The sequence below is a fragment of the Limanda limanda genome, chromosome 10, assembly GCF_963576545.1.
Source record: "Limanda limanda chromosome 10, fLimLim1.1, whole genome shotgun sequence".
Lineage (NCBI taxonomy): Eukaryota > Metazoa > Chordata > Actinopteri > Pleuronectiformes > Pleuronectidae > Limanda > Limanda limanda.
The window spans coordinates 24,377,507-24,401,701 of NC_083645.1; the positions used below are offsets into that span (position 1 = coordinate 24,377,507).

General features: G+C 41.6%; 1 protein-coding gene across 1 annotated transcript in view; it reads left to right on the plus strand.

Moving 5' to 3' along the window:
- The first annotated feature begins 11,815 nt into the window (after positions 1–11,815).
- prom1a (prominin 1a) overlaps positions 11,816–24,195 on the plus strand; it is a 67,708-nt gene continuing 55,328 nt past the window's right edge. Inside the window, exon 1 of the mRNA XM_061080310.1 lies at positions 11,816–12,059. Within this exon, the coding sequence (XP_060936293.1) occupies positions 11,816–12,059 (244 nt within the window). The remainder of the gene's footprint in view (positions 12,060–24,195) is intronic.

Genomic DNA, 24,195 nt, shown 5'->3' on the forward strand with positions numbered 1-24,195 from the left:
AGAAACTTATTGCAGGTTTAAGTTGACATGGACATGTACAGTATGCCGTTATGTTTTAAATCTGTTCATCAATATAATGGGAGCAAAATATCACCATGTCAGTTTTTTTTAAGAAAGAGAAGCTCACAGGTTGACCCAGTTTATGGGGGAGTGTCTCCGATCACTTTACATAATTATTCACACATCTCAGCTCAATAACATTCTGTTCCTCTCACTAATTCCTCTGTGTGGAGAACTCACGGATCCCATGACTGAGCAAAACCAGACTAACTTCATGGAATTGTATAACCCTCATGTGTTGTGATGGATACTGGTTCTAAATACATAATATGTGTATATATAATGCAGTTTTATCTTAATTTTGGTAGCTATTGTGCAACCAATTACCAGGGTTTCCCCCAGTGCTGTATAGGCCTGGCGGGCCTTACTCCCCCCCCCCCCCCCGCCAGGCTAAGCGTTGCATGGTTTTTTTTATTTAAAAAAAAAAAAAATCCGTCACTCGCGCACATCAACAACACTTCAGTTCCTCATTGAGCCCCGATCACAGACATGGCCCCGATCCCCAAGTAACCATCCTATTGGTCCAAACAGTCACATGTCCCACCCAGACGCCTTCACTGACCCTCGGACAACAGAATGCTCCTTTAACACAGTGTTTTACTGAACATACGTCGCCTTCACTGATCCTCAGACATCAGAACGCTCCTTCAACACAGTGTTTTACTGAACATAAGTCAAAACCAAACATAAACATAAACCTAGTCCGTTACACGATTAGGCTGCAGCTATTTGGTTTTATTTATTTAAAAATAGGGTACTTCTTATTTCATACATTTTCCACAAATATGAGGAGGACTCAAATAGCCCTACAAAGTTCTGTGTTTAATTTATTTCAAAGTAGGCCGACACTTGCCTGTGTATTTTGTTTGTTTGTTATTTTGTTGCTTGTCTGTTTGAGTAGCTGGCTGAAAGCAAAGAAGTAGTACGCTTATCTTTTATTGGTAACCAAACTGTTACGGTTCATTGTTTCTGAAATAAGAGGCCTGACTGCTATGTTCACAGCAAACTTGAATTTTTTTTAATATTAAGTAGGGCTGCCACTAACGACTATTTTTCTATCGATTAATCTGACGACTATTTTATCGATTAATCTAAACGATTAATTTTCCTCCCAAAAAATCTAATTGACCATTTCAATTCAGTTAATTTTATTTTGATAACAACAAACTGTATGTCACCATATAATGCAGCACAAAACAAAATGTAAACAAAGGCTCAAATATTAAAGTGCAAAACTGTAGGTTTAAACTAGCAACTCCAACGTGATAAAAATAAATAAAAAAGAGGACTTATAAGTTAAGTCAGCAGTGCAACTCAAAAAGATATCAAAGTATCTATTTAACCCCTTATCAAAATAAAAAAGTTAGGTGTGCATATTAAACAAAGTGCAACATGTTTAGAGTATAAGACTCAACAACCCCCCCCCCCCCCCCCCCGCGGGTGCCTTCTAGCAGCCCTACCACCAGGCTTAGCAAGTTTTCTGGGGGAAACCCTGAATTACAAAGTTTTGTAATCATAGACCATCGGCGTAAATCATTAAAGATATGTATAAGAAGAGACCTTAAAGAGCCTGCTTCTTCTTTTCGGTACTAAATGAGACGTCCTGGGGTTTGATCCTGCTTATTAAGAATGTTGCATGTTGCTCTCATGCCTCCTGCTTGATTAGCCGATGAATTATACTACATTGAACAGATATATATAGTCTGTGGTCTAATAGTCTACAAGGTTGTAGCACTTCAGCTTTATAGTGTGGCTGTTGAAGCTGGTATAAATAATTGTTTAATCAATTAGTCAATAGACAGAAAATTTAATGGAAAATAAGTCAAATCATTGTGAAAGGACAGAAGTGAAATGGAAATCTAAATCTTAAATGATCACCTGATAGTGAAAACAATTGTTAGTTTCCATCCTGCACTTTCTGCTGTGTTTCAGTTACATGAAAGGAAAACAAAACCCCAAACCCTTTTTCCTACATTCATATATTTGATAAAGACTTGTGTAAATATCTTGACAAGGTGTTTAACAGGCCTCGTATGTAAAGTCACAGACACACAGATTCGGAGGCGGCAGCATCTCCCTGGCGTCCGTAGCCAAATCCCTGCTGATTGTTTTTCTCCCACGTGCCACAGAGCTGCCGGCTGCGCTGAGCCAGGAGCTTTAATATAACAAAGATCCTGATGGTGCATCGTGTCACATCAAACATCAAAGCTCCTGCCACTGGAAGCTCCAACATATAGATTACTGGGATGGAACGCAGTAGAGGGCATAGACCTCACTTAAATAGCTGGACCCGCGCCCCCTTGTCGAGATCCACGCCAAAATTTCTGTTTTCTTGGTCAATTTCCAAATCCCCAAAGCAAGTTTTGTGGAAATCCGCTCTATAGTTTTTAGGTAATCATGCTGAACAACAAACAAACAAACAAATGTACAGGGGTGAAAACATAAGTCTCTTCTTCTGCCTCCCAAATGCTCAGCGGCTGGGATTTGAACCAGTGACCTCAGATACCGTGCTCCCTTTTCTTACATTGATCTGCTCTGGTCGGCGGTTCCTGCTTCACCTGCTGCTCCATTGGATTCCTTGCACAAATCTGTTCATCTGCATCATAACATTACAGGTGGTGTAGTTTTTAGAGCTGAGGTACAGTGACACAGTGGTGGCGAGTTCAAATCCCACAGTGGCCAGGACTTAAAAAACATTGATTTTTGTAACTTCTACAGGTGCACCATAGAGAGCATCCTGACTGGCTGCATCACCGCCTGGTACTGCAGCTGCACCGCCCTCGACCGTAAGGCTTTACAGAGGGTGGTGAAGTCTGCCCAGCACATTACCAGGACGGCGCTGCCATCCATGGAGGACCTCTACAGCCAGCAGTGCAGGAAGAAGAGCAGCCGGATTATAAAAGACCCCTTTCACCCCATCCATAAACATTTTCTCCTGCTGCCGTCTGGCCGACGGTACCGCAGCATCCGGGCCTGCACCACCAGGCTCAGAGACAGTTTCATCCCCCAGGCCATAAGACTTTTAAACACCTGTGAACTACAATAATTCCACCAAGCCAGCACCGTGGCATTATTGCATATTTGCACTGCACAAATTGCACTATTGTTGTTTTATTTTTCTCTGCATGTGTAAATATATATATTTATATATGTTTATATTTTTTATTCTCTTTTTTAAATTTTTGATATTCTATTTTATTCTATTTTATTCTATTTTATTCTATTTTATACAATTTCTATTTTTATTTTATTTTTTTGGTTGTAGTTACTTGAGCATTGCCAAAAGAGAGCCTGTGACTCAAGCATTTCATTGCCAGCGACTGCTTCATGTTATCTCTGTGCATTTGAAAAAAAAAAATCTTGAATCTTGAATCCATCTGTCTTTACTGCATGTTTTCACCCGGAGGGCAGAAATGCTCAGTGAGCAGTTTCAGCCATTAGGAGGATAACTTTTATCAAGGCTCACGGAACGTCCAGAGGAGAAGTAACTAGTGTGTGTGTATTCAGTGTAAACACCATACAGGTGTTTATTAACACATGTAAACAAGAAAAAAGATATTTGTTATAAAAGTCATCTGATGAAGAATGAATGGCTAAAACTTGAATGAACCGATTTCTCCCGACCACTTGGGGAATGTCAGAACAATGTTTGATTTAATAATCATTTCTTTAGATTCTAGATCCTCAGTCAGATACCAGCAAGTCAGTACCTTTTTGTCTGTTGTTTGGCTCTGGGCATTTAGCATAAAGTTGGTATATCCAAGCGTTTTGCACTGAACACTGCTACAGGAGGTTTGAAACTAAACCAAAACAGTAAAGTTCCCGAGCATTAAACCCAATGAATGAGCTGAGAGATGTGTTAACACTCGGTAGAGAAGCCACAGTTGGGTGATAATTCTTTTATTGGTTTGTTGCATTTCACATTATTTTGTTGACTTAAAAAATCACTCTATCACAATATAACATGCAAATCAGATCTAACACTTTCCCTTTTTGGCTCTTCTTTCATCTTCCATCACGAATTACTGCTCAGTTGTCAAGCTGTCATGCTTTCTCATCTAGCGCCACATGTCTAGTTCATGTCTTGTCCCTCGCACAAATCATGGCAGTAATAAAGGATTTGACCCAGGAATCAGTTCATATGTGATAGCGACCGTCTCAAAAGACGAAAGTTGATTATTAGATAAATAAATCATAAAAGGCAGAATAGATTAGACATTAAAACTGAATCTTTCCAAATCCTCTCGTTCTCTGTGGCCTGTAATGTCTCCTTAACGTCCACTATCATATTTGACATTCATAATGTATTTTACAAACACACGTATTGGATATACAAACATTTTATACGCTCAGTGTGTTGCACTGTAAAGTGTTGGTTCAGTTCTGTCTACAGCAAGAACTGGAAGTTTGTTGTAGCCAGATCGCCCACGGCTGGGCGCTCGTCTCTGTGGACAGGCTTGTTAATATCCAACGCTGCTTTGCTCGATTCTCTCTGAAACGATGAATTATTCTGTTTGGTTGATTCTGCAAATGTGAGACTCGGCTCACAGTTACAAGGCTCTGCAGTGTTTTCTCTTAACATAATGCAGTGGATTGTGAAGGAAGCCAACTGTGCTGCAGCAGCAGGCTGAGACTCAGCCTCCTGCTCTGGACACGTTTCACTGTCTGTGTTGTGTTGGATGTGAGCAGTGAGGCGGGTGTGGGTTGTGTGAGTCGTTGACCTGGCAGGTCGAATCACTCGCTGTCACTCAACCCGGAACAACTCTTTAGTTACAGACTCAAAAAAGAAGACACCGCTTCTGTGCTCTTCTTTCTTTAAACTCTTCTTTCTTATACTCTAACTTCTCCTTTTGTTTCCCTATAAAACATATTTTTATGTTCGATGATGATTCAGAATTTACAACATGTTTGTTGTTCTTGGACACAGACCATGCTTCTCTATTTACAGTATATAATGTAAGAGCCCATTTGACACAATGTCCAGTGAATATGTCTTAATTTTTGCCATCTCCTCATTACAGGTGAATCTAAGGTGGATGAGGTCCCTGCCAGGCCCTGAGGTCCACCCTCCTCTTCCTCCACCTCCTCCTCTTCCTCTGTGACCACACAGCCGGCTCCCAGGACTGAGTTGTTTCCTCCGCCGCACTCTGATGCCTCTCCTCTCAGGGCCGCAGCCTGAGACCATCCCGCTGTGGTTGAAGCCTGAAGTCGAGAAGATTGACGAAGAAAACTTGAGCAGGATTCTAACAGCAGGAGAGAGAGGGAGTGAGGCGTCAGGATGAACTGGTGTGTGTGTGCGTGCGTGTGTGTGTAGGTGTTAGGATGGTTCAGTGTTAAGAGTGTGTGATCCAGCGTATGTGTGAGCACACAAGCACTTCCAGTGTGAGCAGCACTGGGACCAGGAGGAGAGAAGTTTCTCAGTTTTCTCAGCAGCCTGAAAAGAACCCAGAATAACTTCTACACTAAAACCTGGCGCCATTTATATCTACATCAAGTGTTTCCTCTTCCCTCTAGTTAAAACAAATGTCAGGGTATTTTAGTCTGAATGTTAGTTGTAGGTCTCTCATCAAATCAATATACAAGACTTCTTCTTTTAGGAGCCGCACCATCAGATATACTGAGGTCATTCACACTGTTCAATAAAGAGGAACTAGAGGTGGTCAAGAGTTTCCTCCAAATTGAGGGTCAGGTCCCAGTTGTGATGTAAGATACATTTAATTGGTCATGAGACATGAGAGCATTTAATTAGATTCCTCTACTATTTCTATCAATTTTACCTTTAGGCAAAAGAAAAAGAGAAAGAATAAACTTTTAGAATTGGTCTCAACTGTTTCACACACAGCAGGTGATGAGGGGTCGCTCACAGGTCAAAACTAACTAGTAAACACTGCAATTAACCGTCACACACTGTTGATATTAGAGTCTATGCTTCGCTGCTCGCTTCATCTTTCCCGCTGTGTTCAGACCAAAGTGAAAGTATATACCTCGCTGAGGCTTGTTTGCATGGGTTTTTAAAGAGCAGCTTTAAGTGGAGCCACGACATTCCATCATTAGCAGCCAACACAGAAACCTTTTATTCAAAGGCCCAGTCAGCGCACAGCATTAACCGAAGCTGCAGCTCTAATGTTGAAAGGCTCAGACACTAAATATGTTGCTTCTCCAGCCACTTACACAGAAAAAGAGCTTTTGCTGAAGATAATCTCAGTTTCCTTCTTGCTAAGGTTACGTTTGTCCTCACTTTGCCCCACGAACTAAATTTTTTACATCTCACATCCTTCAAGGTTTAACGAGTGCGATTGTCGTTGGATAGAAATTGTTTTTACTTCTTCGTTACTTTAGGTCTGGAGAATGTTTGCACTGATGGACCAGGTTGTCTTAAATGGGACAGGTCCCGTTTCTCATCTATGGGGTGCCGTTTGTAGAGTAGCTCAAGCTGAAAATAACAGCAACATTTTGTCACATTTAGCTTCAAACCATGTTTAAAAATCTGGTGTGAATTTTTGAGTCACTTTTTTGCACATTTACAACAATATTTGTCAACTTAGAGATATATATATATATTAAATCCAAATGTTATACTTAAATGTTAAATCTAAATGCTAAATCTAAATCTAAATGTGAAATTTTAATCTATATCTAAATGTGAAATCTAAATGTTTAGTCTAAATCTAAATCTAAATGTTAAATCTAAATGTTAAATTTAAATCTAAATGTTAAATCTAAATGTTAAATCTAAATGTTAAATCTAAATCTAAATGTTAAATCTAAATCTTTAAACCTAAATGTTAAATCTTTTACTTAAATAAACTGAAGTATTGTACTTCGCTACATTGGAAATTACATCCGTTACTTAGTAAAAAAAAACATAGTTCAAGGCGCAAGGCAATTCTCACTGCAGTGGTAGACAGTGTTGTGCCGGGGCACTCCTGCCAGTAGCGATCTATTCCGTATTATTCAGGAAGTGCCTTTTCAAAATAAAAGAAACCATTTCAAAATAAATGTATCAAAACTTTGATTTGTTGAGCCTTTTGTTTGCAGGGTATGAATAAATAAACACGCAAAATTAGCAATAATAAAACAATAAAAAAACATTTATTTTAGTAATTGATACATATGAAGTACAGTTTAAGGCAAGGGGAAGTGATGGATAAAGTTTTCTTTAAAACACAAGTTAAGTCTTTGATTCTAACTTTCCACCTTAAAACTATGAAATGACCTGAACTTTGAAATAGTTCATGAGAGGTGTGAACTTGCACAAAACTGGTAGAGTGGATGATGGAGTCGATGTCACGAGAGCTAGAGAAGGATGATATTGCGGACGACCAACAACCGGAAGCATCGAACTTTCCGCCAGTTGAGATTAAAGCAGATGAAGAAAACCCGTGGCCACATCTCAGCAAGAAGTTTGTAGACTAGTGCTCTAAAGGTGGACCAAAGTTTAACCAAAAGTTTAAATATACATTGGGACAGCGGCATTTTAACTTTTTATTTTAGCTGTCATGTGATTCATGTCTTGACATGTCCTCCCAAAAGTTCTTAAATGTTGTGTTGACATGTTAAATGTTTAATGTTTGACATGTTTAATGTCATTGCACTTATATTTGTAAAGATTCTCCTTTAATTAAAAATAACTGTTTTTGGATTGGATTTATGGCCCCTTGTCATTTTTTGCACTGTATAGGAGCGGCCCCCATCAAGTTGTTGGAAGTAACTAAATAACTTTTACTTAAAGTACATTTTAAATGAACTACTTTTTACTTTTACTTGAGTCGATTTTTAGATGGGTACTTTTACTTGTACTTAAGTTAAATGTCAGTACTTTTTACACCTCTGCATGCTTCTTTTTCTGTGGACTGATCTGTTCTGTTTTTTTAATTTAAACTGATTTAAACTTTTTCTTTAATTGCAATGAAAAAAACTATAAAGGCAATATATGTATTTATTATATATATATATATATATATATATATATATATATATATATATATATATATATATATATATATATATATTATCGTATTTGCTATCATTTGTTACCCATGTTTGTGATTAATACATTTCCTGCAGCCAGACCCAAAGTTTCCGCTGCAGATTCTCATCTCAATAAGTTGAAATCAATCAATAGTTCTGTAGAACGTCCTGGTTCCTGCCGTCGGTACTTTGCATCAAGCGTTTTCTTTTAGCTGAATTATAATGACAAATTAATTCAAGTGGTACGAGATCAAAACATTAGTACTGACAGTGATTTCAAAAGTCTGAAAATAAAAGTGGGTAAATTGAATAATATTTAGAATGATTTTATTTCCTCTTTTTGGTCCACTCAATTCAATATGGAATTCAAAAAGTACATATCAAACATGAAGGTTTTATTTTAATGTTTTGCTTTTAAAAGAATGAAGATGTATATGATATAGAATATAGATGTATATAAAGTTTACACATATCAATATTGATTTAATTCTGTTTTGAAGAGAGAGATTGTAATATAATATACTTCTATTTTTGGAGCTGCCAGTTGTTGTTCTTTTTCATTTTTGTGCATAAACTCTGACCCAGAACTTCATGTGTTTTTTGTCAAAAGTCTGGTCTCCACTGTCCTGAATTTGGCCTTGTTGTGATTGGTCTGAAGCCGACCCCCAGCAGAGCTCAGGGCGGGGGGGATGGAGACGAGGCTGAAGTGTTCCTATGAAAGCTGCAATGGTCCAGTACACTGCCTGCTCTGTTTCATCAGTGTGGTTCCTTATTTAATTGTATGTAAATTCTCTTTTTTTGGGTTAATAAAAAGTTGTTTTATAAGTGTGTTGTTTTATTCTTAATAATGAAGTAGAATGATTATGAAATATGGTTTATTTGATCACCTTTGTGAAGATATTCATGTGTTTCTTTGCTGTTGGAGCCTCTTCATTTATTTGGAAACAGGTTTATATAAAGTCTGTCCAAACGTGAGGTCATGAGGATGTGATGCTGCACCTCAAGTTTCCCTCTGCCTCAGTGTCAGTGTCTTTTACTTCCTCCTCACACAGTTTCTGGGGTGAGTAACTTGTGAATTATCTGGATCCTCTACCTACAGATGCTTTAACTCATTTCGGCATTTCCTGTGGCTTCAAAATACAGATGTGAAACACTCAGTCCCAGTTGAGCCGCTTCACTCTGTGAAATCTAATTCAGTCTGACACAACCGGTGCTGCGGTAAATATTAAACTGTTTGAGAAGAGGTGCTTATTAAAGCTCATGGTCTTTTTGAAGGATGAATATTGTGCTGCTGTTTAACAGTCTCACATTAGACAGAAGTGTTTTGTAGCATCACTCACTGATGATGGTGTGGGAGGACAAAACAACAAAGCACTTGTTAAACTGAACAGTACCACTTGGGATGAAATGAAGATTTACTGCAGTGTTGTTGTAGTTAATATGTCGAATAAACTAAACACAAAATGTGAAGCATGTATTGTTTACATATGTCTGAAATATCTGAGAATGCACATGTGATAAACATGAAATGTGCATGTCTTATATCTACAGGCCTGTTATGGTTGAAACAGATCTGCGGTGAAGTAATCATATCTTTTTCACATGCTGTCATTCGGCCAAAAGCTCTGGACAAAGCTCGTGAGTGCACCTTGAGTTTGACTATTGTTAAACTACATGAATGTGTATGTGAAATACAGGATTACAGCTCCTCGCCGCCTGTAAGCCGACGTGTTCAGCCCCCGGAAGTCATCACCTGTCCTGAGGCAGAGCTGCATGCTCCTGTGTCTGTGCAGGAGCTCAGGTCAGGTAGAGTAAATCTGCTGCAGACATTCTTAGAGAGCTAATCTCCTTAAAGTGCAGAGGACGGACACGAGCTTCAGATGTGTCTCAGTGACCGGGAAGTCGTCTCCAGACGGGACCACAGGCGCAGTGGAACTTGGAGAGGCTCTTATAAGTCACTTCTGATACAGGTGTAAACACAAAATGAGTTCAAGTACAAAAGATGAATTAAATGCTTTAAACTCAACCTTTAAATCTGTTTAAATGCCTTTACTTTAATCAGGTTTCCTTTAAGCTAAACTTAATCTCTAAAAATCGTTTTCTTTTGGCTCGACCAACAAAGTCACTCCTCAGCAGTGACATTACTTCTTCCTCCTGTGCATGAAAAGCTTCTTCTCAGCTGAAGGTCCCATCTGCCCCTCTGCAGGTCTAATGAGTGTGATCAGTGAGGGTCGGTGCTCAGAGCCACTGACCAAAGTTTCCCCAAACAGGAGGGCCCCTTGTATCCAAGAACCCGGGGCCCCATCTGCACCGGGGGAGAGGACAAGGATGTTATTGTGCCGAGAGACAGGCAAAAGGTCCACCTGACGCTGCTCCACCAATCAGGATGCACCTCTGGGCTCCACTCAGGTATCCTGTGTCTGCCCTCTGGGAGGAGGGAGAGGTCAAAGGTCGGGAAGACAGAGAGCACCTGTTTGAAAAGAGACTTGGAAAGTTTGTTTGAGGGGAAATGGTTCTGAAAAGCTTGATTCACCACAGAATACTGTAGATAAAACTACCAAACAGCTTGAATAAACTTTAACAACATAGTATCAGTGTCACATTTATCAAAAAATCAATAGTGGGGTGTAATAAAGTACATTTATTATGTATCTGTACTGAAGTAGATGTACTTTTCTTAAGTACATTTCCCTTTTACTCCAGTACAGGTATCAGCAAATACGTGTAGTTTTAATGTTTTCACTCACATCATCTGCTGCATTCTTCATTAATATGACAGAGTCTGTGTTATGGTGGTAAAATATGGATTTAATGGTGTAATAAATAGACCATTGCATTAGGCAGTAGGTTTCAGTCAGCAAGTATACGTTTACTTTTAAAACTCAATGTATATTTAAAAGTAAATATTTGTTACAAGTAGGTTAATGTGGTACTTTTACATCAGTAAATTTTGTCTATTTTTATTTATATGTACTTTTACGTAATGTTTGAGTACCTCATCCACCACTGTCATTAATATAACACTAATTTGGATGTTTAAGTAGATTTTCCATCACACTTTCTACTTGAGTAAATCCCAAATCATGGACTAATAGTTTTAGATTATTTTTAAAGCAGTTGGGACTCTGCACCATTTTAATATTTATTTAATAACCAAGTTCCTTTAAACTGAAGCCTAATGAAGTACAGCAGATGAGTAAATGTACTTATACTTCAATTCCACCGCTGCCTATTCCCCAGAGAATCCTCTCAGTATATGTATATATTTATTTATAAATTGTTAATTAATTAATTTATCTCAGCTGATAAATGTTTGTGTTCATCAATTTAAAAAAATAGAAATAGCAGCAGTCCTCATCCACTGGTCCCAGTCCTCCTCTCTCTCCCAGCAGGAGGCGCCCTTCCCTCCGGACCGGTCCTCCCCCCCACTCCCCCGCCCTCTCCCGTGACGCACGGATGCCGGAGCAGCAGAGACAGACACGCTCATCTCGGTGGGACTGGAGACCGGAGACTGTGTGTGGGGGGGGAAGCAGATCGGAGGAGCCTGAGATCTGCAGGGGGGGGGACGATGCGCAGACACAGCCGCAGACAGAGCCTCTCCGCGGGCAGCAGCACTTGAGAAGCTGCGGTCCTTCATCCACCGGGACACTTTCCTCCTCTTCTTCACAGGGAACCAGGCGAGAAGCTCCCAGGTCTCCCTCCTCTTCATCAGGTCTCCCTCCTCTTCATCTGACCCCAGTTTGAAGACAGATAACCCGGGTTGGTTTTCTGTCTCTTGGACACGATGTGGAGGACCGGGATCCTCCTCCTGCTCCTCCTGCCCGGGATGATGCTCCTCATGGCGGCCGCTGAACTCCAGCAGGAGACGGAGCCCCGGAGACTGCCCCCCCCGGGAAAGTTGGATTTCGGTTACGTGCCCGCGGGACTCTACGAGACTCTGGCCCACTACGAGCCGGGTCCGATCGGGATCCTGTTCCACATGGTGCACACGTTCCTGTGCGCGGTGCAGCCCAACGCGTTCCCACAAGGTAAGAGACTCCTCATCCAGGTACATGAAGTCCCTAAGGGGGGGGTGCAACTGGGAATAAACACCTGTGATTGTGTTGGAACAAAACACTGTGTGCAGAGCGGGTCCTGTTGTGTTAATCTGTGAGAATAACACAACAACCACATCCACTGGGTTCCGCTTAAATCCGGACGATTCCCTGTCAGATTATATAAAAACCCAGATGACTCTATACACACACACACACACACACACACACACACACACACACACACACACACACACACACACACACACACACACACACACACGAGTCTAATTTGCTTATCATGAATGATTCTCCAGCACCAGACTTGTCCACGCTGCGCGGTGTGGAGCCTGTGCCCGGGGCGCACTGTGTGTCAGGTTAATTACACTTAATGAACCTCTTACTGACTGCACCGTGTTCTCAGTGACACACACACTTACACAGGCCACAGTTGTGTTGTTGTTGTTGTGTGTTTTTGGCCCGAATGAGGGACTGGAACCACTGGAACGGTCGTTGGAGACGCACCCAGCGCGTCAGGACGCACGGTTCCACATTTAACACAATTAGACCTGACTGCTTAAACCAAACACACAAGAGGTGTCTGCGTTTAATCGGGTCGTGGACGATCAAAACATGCGTGTCCCCCCCGCCAACCCCCCCTTCCATGCGTCACAGTCCCAGTGTCCATCTACTCCCCTCGGGGACATTTTGCAGATTAACAGCTCCCTGAGTCACCTTGTTAATTGCGTAATCCCATAAACCCCTGTGCCATATGTTGTTGGCCTTTTCGTTTCCAGTTTGTCACCAGCTCTTAGGGGCTCAAGGTCTAATCCTATGGTACAGACCACTGCTGGGTTGTTAGTTCATTCATGGGTGCATCTTCCAAATGATGCAACAGCCAGAATGGAAATCATGCGGAAACGGTCGGGTTGTAAACAATAATTCTGCATCTTGTAAACAGTTGTGCATATTTAGTCATTGGAAAAGGCCCAAAGGGATTTGTTGTTATTGTGTTAAGCTTCAGAATAATGGAACAAACAAGTTGCATGTGAGGATATTTAGCATCCAGTGATCTGTCAGGTCTGGTTTGCAGCAAACCACTGGGATTTGCCCAGCATGTTATTCCTGTACCAGAGCGTTACAGGACTTCCCTTGTGTACGGTGCCGTTTGTTGGGAAACATCATTTGTGAGTTACATTAAAATCTACAAGACACAGGAGGTAAAAACATCAGTGAATGGTTTCCAGTCCAGTGGTTGTGTGACTGGAGGTGGTGCAGATGTCAGAGTGGAGCTCTGTTGGGACTGGGTGGATGTTCAGCCTGTGGTAAGCCACGGAGTTAACCTCCGTCCAGCAGACATTTCAGGAATGAATCACAGAATCCTCGAGCAAAGAAACTGAAAAACAAATCTACTGCTAATATCTTGTGGTCGGGCTTTAAAGAGACAGTTCATCCAAGAACACAAGACAAATGGCAGATGGACTTTCGAGGTAAAGTGAAAAGATCAGTTTGTCTTTCCTGTGCAAAGACCACTACAATCGATTAGTTGTGCATCATTACAACTGTGAAATCTTTGAATTCAGCCTCTTAGATACGACATCTGCATTTATCTTGTTTTCAAAACAGACATTGAATTTGCAATAATATCAAATAAAACAGCGGCAAATCATCACATCTCAGAGGCTACAACCAAAAAACAGCTACAACCTCAATATATGAGCAGTTCAGCAATTATTTACATTTAATTGAATACTTAAACCTCAAAAACACATACAAAAGTGTCTAACATCTAATTTTGTTGCTCTTTATGAGCATTTGCTCCCATGGAGTGATTTCAGTTTTGAATAAAACTATTTTTTTATAGCTTTCTACACTTTGATCAGTTCATCCAATGGTCGGTGTTGTGATATATTTCAAACTCCTTGACATCATTAACAATATTGTCCTTAAATAAATGCAGCATCAGCTGGATTCTATCCATCCAATCATTAGCTATATGACTTATCCTTTGAGGGTTGCGGGAGGGGTGGAGTCAGTCTAGTAGACGATGAGGTAAAACATGGACAGTTAAACTTCCTACACCTACAGACAGTTTCTAGTCTCAGATTAAGAGAACCTGGATGTGTTTGGACTGTGAGAGGAAGCTGGACTAACCAAATGAAAAACCTCCAGAGAGAAGATGTTAACTACACACATCTTTTCCCATGAATGTTCTAAATATCATTAGTAATACTTGTGTTGATGTGCTCAGTTACACTCAGCATCTACTGAACATCTGTCGATTCGGGGATCCCTCACTCTGGACTCTCTCTCAGGTGTCCGCATGTTTCCCCTTGTGAAAGGGTTTATTTTTGGTTTCCTGTCGAGGGGTTAAGAGCAGAGGATGTCGCACCATGTTAACGCCCATGAAGCCAAATTGAGATGTGTAAATGTAGCCTTTGCAAATAAAATGTAATTGATTTGAAACAAACCTGGCAGGGTGGTGCCTCCACCTCCCGCTGGATCGTGACAGTTAATAAAAAGGCTTTTAAGTGAATCTGAAGTTGCCAAAAACAGATGTTAGCTGGTATTGAAGAGCATCTTTAAACAGGAATGGCTCATGACATCATATCCAGGTTTCAGGCCCTATCTGCTGGATAAGTGTCTCGAACCCTGAGCGACTCTGCTGGATCACGTCTCCCTCTGTGCAGTAACTGTTGTAAAAACGTCTATCGATCTCACACGTGTGTCCGATGCCGTCGACCGACAAGTTCATCCTCTGTATCAAAGTGTGTGAGACGCTCGTGGGAGGCGTTATTAGCGATGAAAGTAATGAATGTGTATCATGGAAAACTCACACAGAGCAAATGAACACTGACATATTCTCTCCAACATGTTCTAACGGCTTTTCACTGCAGTGTGGAAGCCCGCAGGAGCAGTTGACGCCCCCCCCCATCCCCACCCCTCCATCTCCCTCCCTCCCTCACACCCACACACACACTCTCTCTCTCACCAACACACAACTGTAACATACCGACACACACACCCACACACACACTCTCTCTCTCACCAACACACAACTGTAACATGCGGACACACACACACACACACACACATCCCCGTGTCCGAGATCATAACCCTTTTTATACGGAATATGAAACACTGCTGTTTTTATGGACCTGTTAAAGTAATGGCCTGGTGTCACTCAGACACAGGTGACGGTTATGTAACGTTCACATTCTCCTCGTACGGATCCGACATGAAGTTAATGGCGAGTGCGGCGCGGCTGTGCGACATTAGGCTCCTGATGTGTGAGAGGAGGCTGCTGGGAAACAGCTGCGAGTTGAAAAGTTTAATGACATTGAAAGAAGGGAAAGGAAAAAGTACTTCTCTGTTTCCTCACAACGTGCATCGCCCGACGGAGGCTGAGACTTAATTTGTATTTGAGGCGTTAATTTGACAGGATATTAATTTATTCATCCGGCACTTGGCAGAGAGGACAGTTTAAAACGAGGATGGAGTCGGCTGCTCTGGTTGTTTTGGCTGAACAAGGTTTTTATATAATCCACAACTTACGTGCGGACTGAATTTTCTCAACACATACTGAATCAAATTTTGTGTAGACATTCATGCTCTTGTGCCAGAAGATCAAAGTTTACCTTTATTTTGAGAAATAACCATTAATTGTATATAAAAATGGACGTAGACTCCGGGTCTGGAAAGTGAAGCCAACGAGGAAGTGCCCAAAACCTGTGTTCTCTCAGATGATCAGCAGAGGGCGACGCCATGGTCGTATATATTGTTGAATTGAATTTATCATGATGTTTACGGTGAAGAGTCAAATAGACCATAAAGCATTGTATGCATTGGGGCGTGGACACTGTGTGATTGGCAGCTAGTACTGTCCAATGGGTGCAGTGTCCTCAAGCTCTGACTCCAACCCTTGCTCCTCCAAATATGGTTACTTCTGGTTTTAAAACACCAACGTGGCGCCGAACAAAATGCCAAACATGGCGTCATGATTGGTTGATACTTGGATCGGGGTTGACTTTGAATATCTTATTTGCATTCATGGTTTCCAGATGATATATCTTCAGTATAAAGGGACTATAAAGAAGCTGGAGTGTGGAATCTGGAGGTTTTTCTCTGATGCTTGTGTCCAGCTCGACTCACAGAGTTAAAAAGTGTTGGTGTGTTTTGCTCAAGGACACTTCTGTGGAGAACGTGGGAGGACGCTCGTCAGGAGCCTGTGACCTTCAGCTTCAAGGAAAAACTTCCACTACTCTGTTCAAGCTAAATAACACAAACAGTAAATTTAACATATTTACCGCCTCTCGGATTCCTTGTTTTTTTTCCGTGTGGAATAATTACTCTCGGTGTAAGTCGGCCGTCACTTGAGAATAGAGTTGCATGAAGCTTCCTCTGCAGACTCAGCTGGATCGTCTCCCGCCTGCGGGGGGGCGCGGCTGGGGAGACGATGCCAGCCGCTGTCGTGCTTCAGATCCCTGTTGGAATCTGTTTCCTCATTAGTGTCTGTGCTCCCTCATCTCAAGAAACCTCGCCTAGGTGCAACTCAGGCACCGGAGGACTGGTGGAAATCTGGCATTAATTCAAGGACAGCAACAGTTGCCAAGGAAACCCATCGGCCGGCGTGATGTTTGTTCTTCTCGCTGGTTTAATGCATCTTGTGTTTCACTGCACCACCGTGATCCGAGGGGAAATATCACTGCACAATCTGCAAGATGGAAACATGCAGGTCAGGTTATATGATCCCACCTGATGTTTGTTATTTAACACCCATCAAAAGATGTTTTTTCCCTTTTCTGAGACAGCGTCTTAAAGGACACGGAGACATGAAAGAAACCAGAGGAGAACGTATCAAAAGATTTCTAACCAAGGACGAGGCAGAGATCCAAGCGCTTTGTGAAGTGCATCAGAGATTTAATGGAATTATAAAGCAGCAGACATTTTGTATTTTTGTCACTTTCATCCTGTGAAGAGGAAACGGTGACAGCACAGATCCTCTTAAGGTTCAATTCTGATGAAGCTCAACTACACTCAGGAATAAGGGTCCAACTTGTCTTTGTTCTGCTGCTTTGGAATCTAGTTTTGAGTTATAAGGTCGATAACTAGACAAAATATAACATTTTAAATGTTGGGGAAGTTTGCAAGAGACATAATGAAAAAGGAAGTTAGAATGGATTTACAGGAGTAAGGGAAGCAGGACTGGTGATGGGGAAGTGAAGCAGCTCCAGTGACCTGCTGTGACCTATAGGTCAGTCGAAGGGTTGTTCTGTGTGGCTTCCAGGTGTAAATCTGTAACTGTCTCCACTGAGGAGATCGTGTTTGTTTGTTTGCAGAATTACGTGAAAACCACTGGAGCGATTAGCATGAAGCTGAGATGGTTCAGGAAAGAATACAATAAATTTGGTGGAATTTGTGTTGTCTCTTTATCTAACGTTGTGAGATTTGGGGTTTATCTACATATTCGTTGATTTGTCACAATAATTGATGGATCTTGAAACCGATATCTATGATAACTTGGTGTCGATCCAACTATAAATCCATATGTAGTGAATTTAAATGTGGTTTCATAAGGAGACGGTTGATCGATAGACAACTGAGACTGACAATAGCAAACCTGGAGTTAAAAACTTGCCTATATAGCACTTATATTAATATAATATATAAGTAGTCGATCGCTTTCAAGCTGCAGCTTTGCTTCATAATCATAAAAGTAAATGTTCTCTAAGCGGAAGGTTGCCCCTCCAGCCCCTCGACTACGAGCCCCTGCTGGGATGAAGCGTCCTCGAGCAACAACCTGAGCGTCCGTCTGTCTCCGCTGACCCTTTGTTTAACAGGAAGTCAGGGACAAACACTTTAGGTCTGAGTCTTGGAAGAAAAACAGGGGAAATTAAGCCATGAGTCATTATCTTTTTAATTATTCAGCATTTTTCCCGCCAGCTGCAAACATTGTCCTAATGAGGGATTTCTTCAGCAGTGGGCTCGTCTGCAGAGATCATCATCAGAGGCTCGGCCTTAAAATCTGCAATCATCATGTCTCAGATCTGAATCATGTCTCAAATTAAACATGTGGATACACCAACGACTTGAACAAACTAAGGTTCCATGTCTTATTTTGCTATTTTCGTCCAACACCCTTGTTCTAATTACATCACAGCAGAGACAAGTTAGTGCAGACGTGTTTTAATCGGACTGTGACTCCTGCATCCAGCTCATTTTATTTTGAAATCATAGACTTTATGTAAAGATGGACAACTCATCCTCAGTTGTACAAAGTATTTGACGTCATTTGAAAACACACATTCATTTGACGAGTACTTTGACTCTACTGTTTTTGCCCATGACTCATATAAATATAAAGACCAGCAGTGAATATCAGCTCGGTCTCAATCCCAAAATACTGGTTATCCACAGCTCGTATTAAATCCCGGTTCCTCCCTGTGCATGTGTGGCTGTGTGGGAGATTCCCTGCTGGTGCGCTCGGAGCTCAGATGCTCGGGGTGTGTGAGGTCAAAGGGTCACACTGACTTCAGCTGCACATACAGAGCCACGTTCTTCGATGGCAGTGGCAGCTCGGTGGCAGCTCACTGGCAGCTCGGTGGCACATTCAGACAGACAAAGGCCACCCGGCGCAAAAACACACGGGACACAAAAATGACGCTGAAACTGTGTCAGCTTTTTATTTAAACAATTCTGAAAAGTTATCGGACTGCGGCTGACTCTGGATGAGCAGCAGTAGAATAGACGGATGACTGAATAGACGAATGATGGAGGTAATATCTGCTCACGAGCCTCTGTTCCACTAGCTACTTAATCTGCTCTCATTCAGCTTTTAGTTCTTCAGTCTTTCTGAAAAAGCAAAACATGCTCCGAGGGTTTATCGTCCGTGACCAGGCAGTTACTGCAGAACCTCAGCACTTTTACAAGAACTAAAACTATGATGATGTTGAGGTTTAAAAAATAATTCACTTGTTGTTACACAAGCTACAGCTCCTCTATCAGATTTACTAAAGACTAGAAGAAAATCCTTTTGTCCAACACTCATTTTAAATCTACAATCTTCAACTGATTATGAGTAAATTATTTTATTAGAACACTTTTATATGAAGTCCTTCGTGTCCTGCTGTGGTTATAGACAAGTGTGAGGTCCAGGTTATGTTCTGGGCCAGAATTTTTTGTAATTTGTGTAATGACTATGGTTGTTCTTACTTTTTTCCTACAAAACCCAGAAGTTCTGGTTTCTCTTCCTCTCTCCGTCTTTCCTGTTATGACTTCTGGAAGTTGAACAGTAAATTTAGCTGTTCAACTTTAACGCTGCTACAAGCTTCACGCTGTGACGGCTCTGTGGTGATTGCTGAACCAGAATCAACATTTTGCCTAAGTGACCCTGAGATTCTCTGGATCTCTCTTGTGTTTCGCCTGCTTTACCCACAGAGTCGTCTCGTTGACAGGAAACAGGAAGCAGCACTTTGTGTTATCTGTGTGTTTAGTCTTTGTTCTGTCTGATTTCTAATTAGTGCTTCTCATTGTCATCAATCTGAACCTCGCTGGTCCGAGCACCAGCTGCTAAGCTTAATAAATGAAGGAGCAGCTGTGCTTGGTCATATTAAAACACTGCCGATTCATATTTCATACTTCTGTTCCTGTCCTCAGGCAGATTAAAATATGGCCAGAATTATGAGTAATATTCAGCCGCTTATTAATTATCAAATCCTTAGAAACGTTTGTTCCATTTTGGTTTGTGCACCATGAACAAATATTTGTTAAAAAGCAGTTTAGAGAACACAAAGCTAATGTTACCTCGTTTCTTACACACACAGAAAATCAGGATCATGTTGTTTGTCAGTGGTATTAGAAATCTGCCTTGAGGCCCACGGCACAAACAAGTCCGAGTGTGAGAGACACATTCATCCTTTCAATATTTTAAACTTTACCCAAACTTCCATCTGTTATAAACACCCTCGAACAGGATGGTGAGAAGATTCATCGACTGGACTCCTACGATCATGTAATCTCATTATATAACCATGTAAACAAAGAGGGATGGTAACGATCTGTACTAGGTCTCATGTTCCTCACAATATAAATGACATTGATTCACAGAACAGGAAGCAGTTGTCAAACCATAATTCTGCCTCTCTGCCATGTTCCCTGGCCCGGTCGTGCGGTGGCGTCTGTACAGCAGAGAGTGATGCACACGGCTCCTCTGCTTCTGTGCCGCTGTCCGGTTCAGTCACGTCACGGCTCTGACAGTTGACGGCCCTGGGATCAGCTTCAGGACACGGGCTCAGCCTCAGGGGCCCGTGGTGAAATTCAAGCTGATCGCCGGGGGCAACGTGTCAATACGCACACAGATGATATTATTCAGCAGGTTTTTATCTTTCTGCAGTTTCCTACACTTTATCAAAAGCTGTATGTCGACATAGTGATGTCTTAGATTGTATATACGGGAATGGATGATGGTAAATCAAGCCAAAATACCACGAATACGGGTGATGCCATCCCAAGCTGGTAACATCATTACAGTAATGATCATGATCCCTTGGTAACAAGGTCCTGGCAATGCACCCTCTCGACCAATCGTGAGCGAGTCTCAGCTGTCGTATAATGATGTTCCATCCTGAAAAGTCCCGTTGAGATTAAAAATCATTAATTAAAAAATGTCCCATCTGCTTACATGGAGGAGGTGAGGTGCATAGCCTTTCCTGCAGCCTATTAGGACCTTTCATGTCGTCAATCTTTATAAACAGTTAAAGGTGACACGCACTTATATATCTTCTATATATCGTTATCCTTATATTGCGTGTTTCATCAAAATACGTAATTTGATAACATCCCCTTAAGACATTTTATACTGCACACAGTTGATAAATTGATGAGAAAAATTGGAAACCCTGATAATTGACCAACACTAGTTTGTCAGTTTGTTTACTTTGTGTCGTCAAATCAGTCTTTTACTCCCCGAGGAACATAAATCCTCCAATTATCATCTGAATTATTTAGACTCAATGTTCTCAATCTGTGACACTGCGTTGGATCTTGTTCTAACTTGTGAAAGACGAGACAAACACGCTTTTAATTTCTGCCCATTCGGGTCAAAGACACAAACGTGGTGACACTCTCATCACTCACGTCTCGTTTTACATTTAAGCTGCCGCCGCCCCGGCTTTATGAGAGAAGATTAGGCTCCATAATAAGAACACAAAAAGTAATATTGTACTGCACTTTAATTCCACTCCCGCAGCTCCTGTCCCGTGAATAGATAATCAAAATAGCCTCCAGCTCCGTGTTGTTACTCTTGAAATGGATCCACAAATCTGGGATTAGTCTTTGTGGCGGCTCAGGCAGACAGACGAGGGGCTGGAAATGAAAACCGCTTCAACCTGAAGTCATTATTATGCCATTTAGAAAATGTGACAAACAGTTACAACATGAAAACCAGATGAAGGTTAATGAGACGACAGCGTGAAGCTAGGAGAGCGTGTGCAGGACCGGTCGTGTGAGAGGAGCGGGTTTCCCAGCTGTAAGAAATCGATACGATGAAGGAGCTTAACTTTACACGAGCTAATTAGAAAGTAAAGACGTAGAACTCAAGGTCTTTATTATTGTCTTCAGCTCGGCTCCAAACTATTAAACTTTAACCTTTAACCGAGGCGAGTGTATTTATTATTTCATTTTACTATTAAATACCAGCGCTGGTTTATCTTTTCACAAACTAAGAAGCCCTCAATAATGACTTGTATTTGTCCATGTATATATTTGACCACATATGAGATGTTTATTCTTCTTGTGAGGAATGTGAATGTGCAGAATCTGTTTGGATTTTGGGTTTCGACCAATCACATTTGATTTAGTTGCCAACACGTAAACAGATCCACGTGGAGATCAAGAGGTGGAACATATCGACCTGAATTCATCGGCTATTCATTAGAATTTATTGATCTTGATGAAATCGTCACATTTTAGACTGATAACTGATATCTTTCAGTGTGTAATTTAGTGCAGATGCAAATGAGAATCTTGATTTAATAGATTTAAACAAAGATAAGAGGTATTTTTATGGATTTATCTTCATCAGACAACACTAGAGTGCGGACCATAGAGAGAACAACATTTTGAAATCAGGACGTTGCAGTTCCTGGTCAGGTGACCGTGTTCCCAAAACATAATTTCAAACACGTAAAGTGCCAAGCACTAAAGGCTACTGCATCAATTTGGAATCTCATTGATTCAATAACTTCAAGGTTTTTTCCAAAAATCATTGTTCTCTTCCTGACTTTGTCAACACGACCACTGTTCTCTTCTCTGTTCTCGGTACGTGCGAGAGAAAAAAGCCTTTTGCCTTCAAACGGAGAATCCCCAGGGCCAGTTGTCATCCAGACTCACAGCCCCCCCGCTGCTGCCGCTGCATCCGCACTTAGATAACCTTAACAAAAAAGCTCTTTGTGTATTAATTCTGTCAGAACAGTGGTTTTGAGGTGTTTGGTTACTTTGGCAAAGTCCCTGGAAGTACTTGTGCTTCAAAGAAATGCTTTTATAATCAGCGTTGGGTCTTTCACTGATGCACCTTTTGTTTTGAGTTCTTCTAAGACGATTCAAACTGTTGAATTCATGACTCGCTGCCTGACACCCTTTGAAAAGAGGAAAGCCATTCACTCAGCCATCGAGTCTCCTTGTCGAAACGTGTTTGTACAGTAAAAAGACGAAGAAGTAGATCAATCGACCGAAGTGACAGCTCCTCGATTCCGGGAGGGAAGAGATGCATCTCAATTGGAACGAGTTTCACCAGGGGCTGGCACATTAGCAGAGTAAGAGAGGGGAGATAAGAGCTGTGGCATTAAGATAAGTTTGAGACATTTCAAGGTAATATTATAATGCCACCATCAGCTTAAGCTCCCAGCTATCTGACAGAGAGCAGTCGAGAAATACGGCGGAGAAGAAAATCGAAAGATCACAGGAGCAAGAAAGGCTGAGAAGATATCGGCTTATTTAAAGTAAGGGGAGAACTGGGAAAGGCAATAAATGGAGGGAGTGTTTTTTGGAGAAAGAGCTGTCACTTCCCCGGGTTGCTGCTAAAGCTGTGTCTCATTCGGGGGACGTCATATTTGGGTCAGGCCTGGGTAGCCAAGCAGGAAGAGGCCGAGGCGAGCGGCTCAGCCTCGCTGAATGGAAGGCAACTCATGCATTCTCTGTCTCTTTGTTCCGCTTCACTGGCGACAGCAGTGGTGCCCGCTGCAAGCCGACTCCGGGGGCATGGTGCGTTTGTAAAATGCACATGTGTGGCATGGAAGGGTCAACCTGCCAACACCGGAGAGGAAGACTCTGAACGGCCGTCCCTCGCTGCCGCTCGTCACAAGGTCCTTGTAGCTGTCGCTCAGCGGCGTGATGACAGCTCCCTTGAATGGGATGTGTCACGGGTCGGGAATGTGGCCGTGTCACAACTCGGAGAGGAGTTTCAGGATGTGTAATGAAGCCTGCAGTGACTGGCAGTGGGTCAACTGTGTAGAACAAAGGGAAGTAGCGTTGACCCTAGGTGGTTTAGGTGGCCGGTGGATGTTTAGCGGATGTTTTCCTTTTCCCCCCTGGTGAAATAATACATGAATAGAAATATCTCTGGAGGAAAAATAAGTATTATATTCACGTAGAAGACAGACAAAGACATCAGCTTGGAAGGAAGGAGAGATTCGAGAGCGTTTGATTATAGAAAAACACAAAAACACTTTTACGTCTCTTGCACGCTCTACCCAGTCACCACTCCTCGTCTGAATGTGAATTTTCCTGTTGTTGTGAATGTGAACACACCTGACCTGGTCATCCTCCTGCAAGTTCTATATATGGTAAACTCCAAAAAGTGTCTGTGCCGAATTTTTGGGACTTTTTCTAGAGTTAATTAGTGAAAACCGTTTTCCTGAGCAAGTTCTTCCCCATAATCAATCAATCAAATGTTATTCATATAGCCCATATTCATAAATCACAATATGTCTCATAGGGCTGAACAAGGAATGACTTCCTCTGTCCTACAAGAGTAAAACTAGCAAAATATCCTATTCACAGCTGTGTGTACATCAACAAAACAACAGTATTTACAACATTGATATGTAGAAACTAACACAATAGAAAAGTGTGT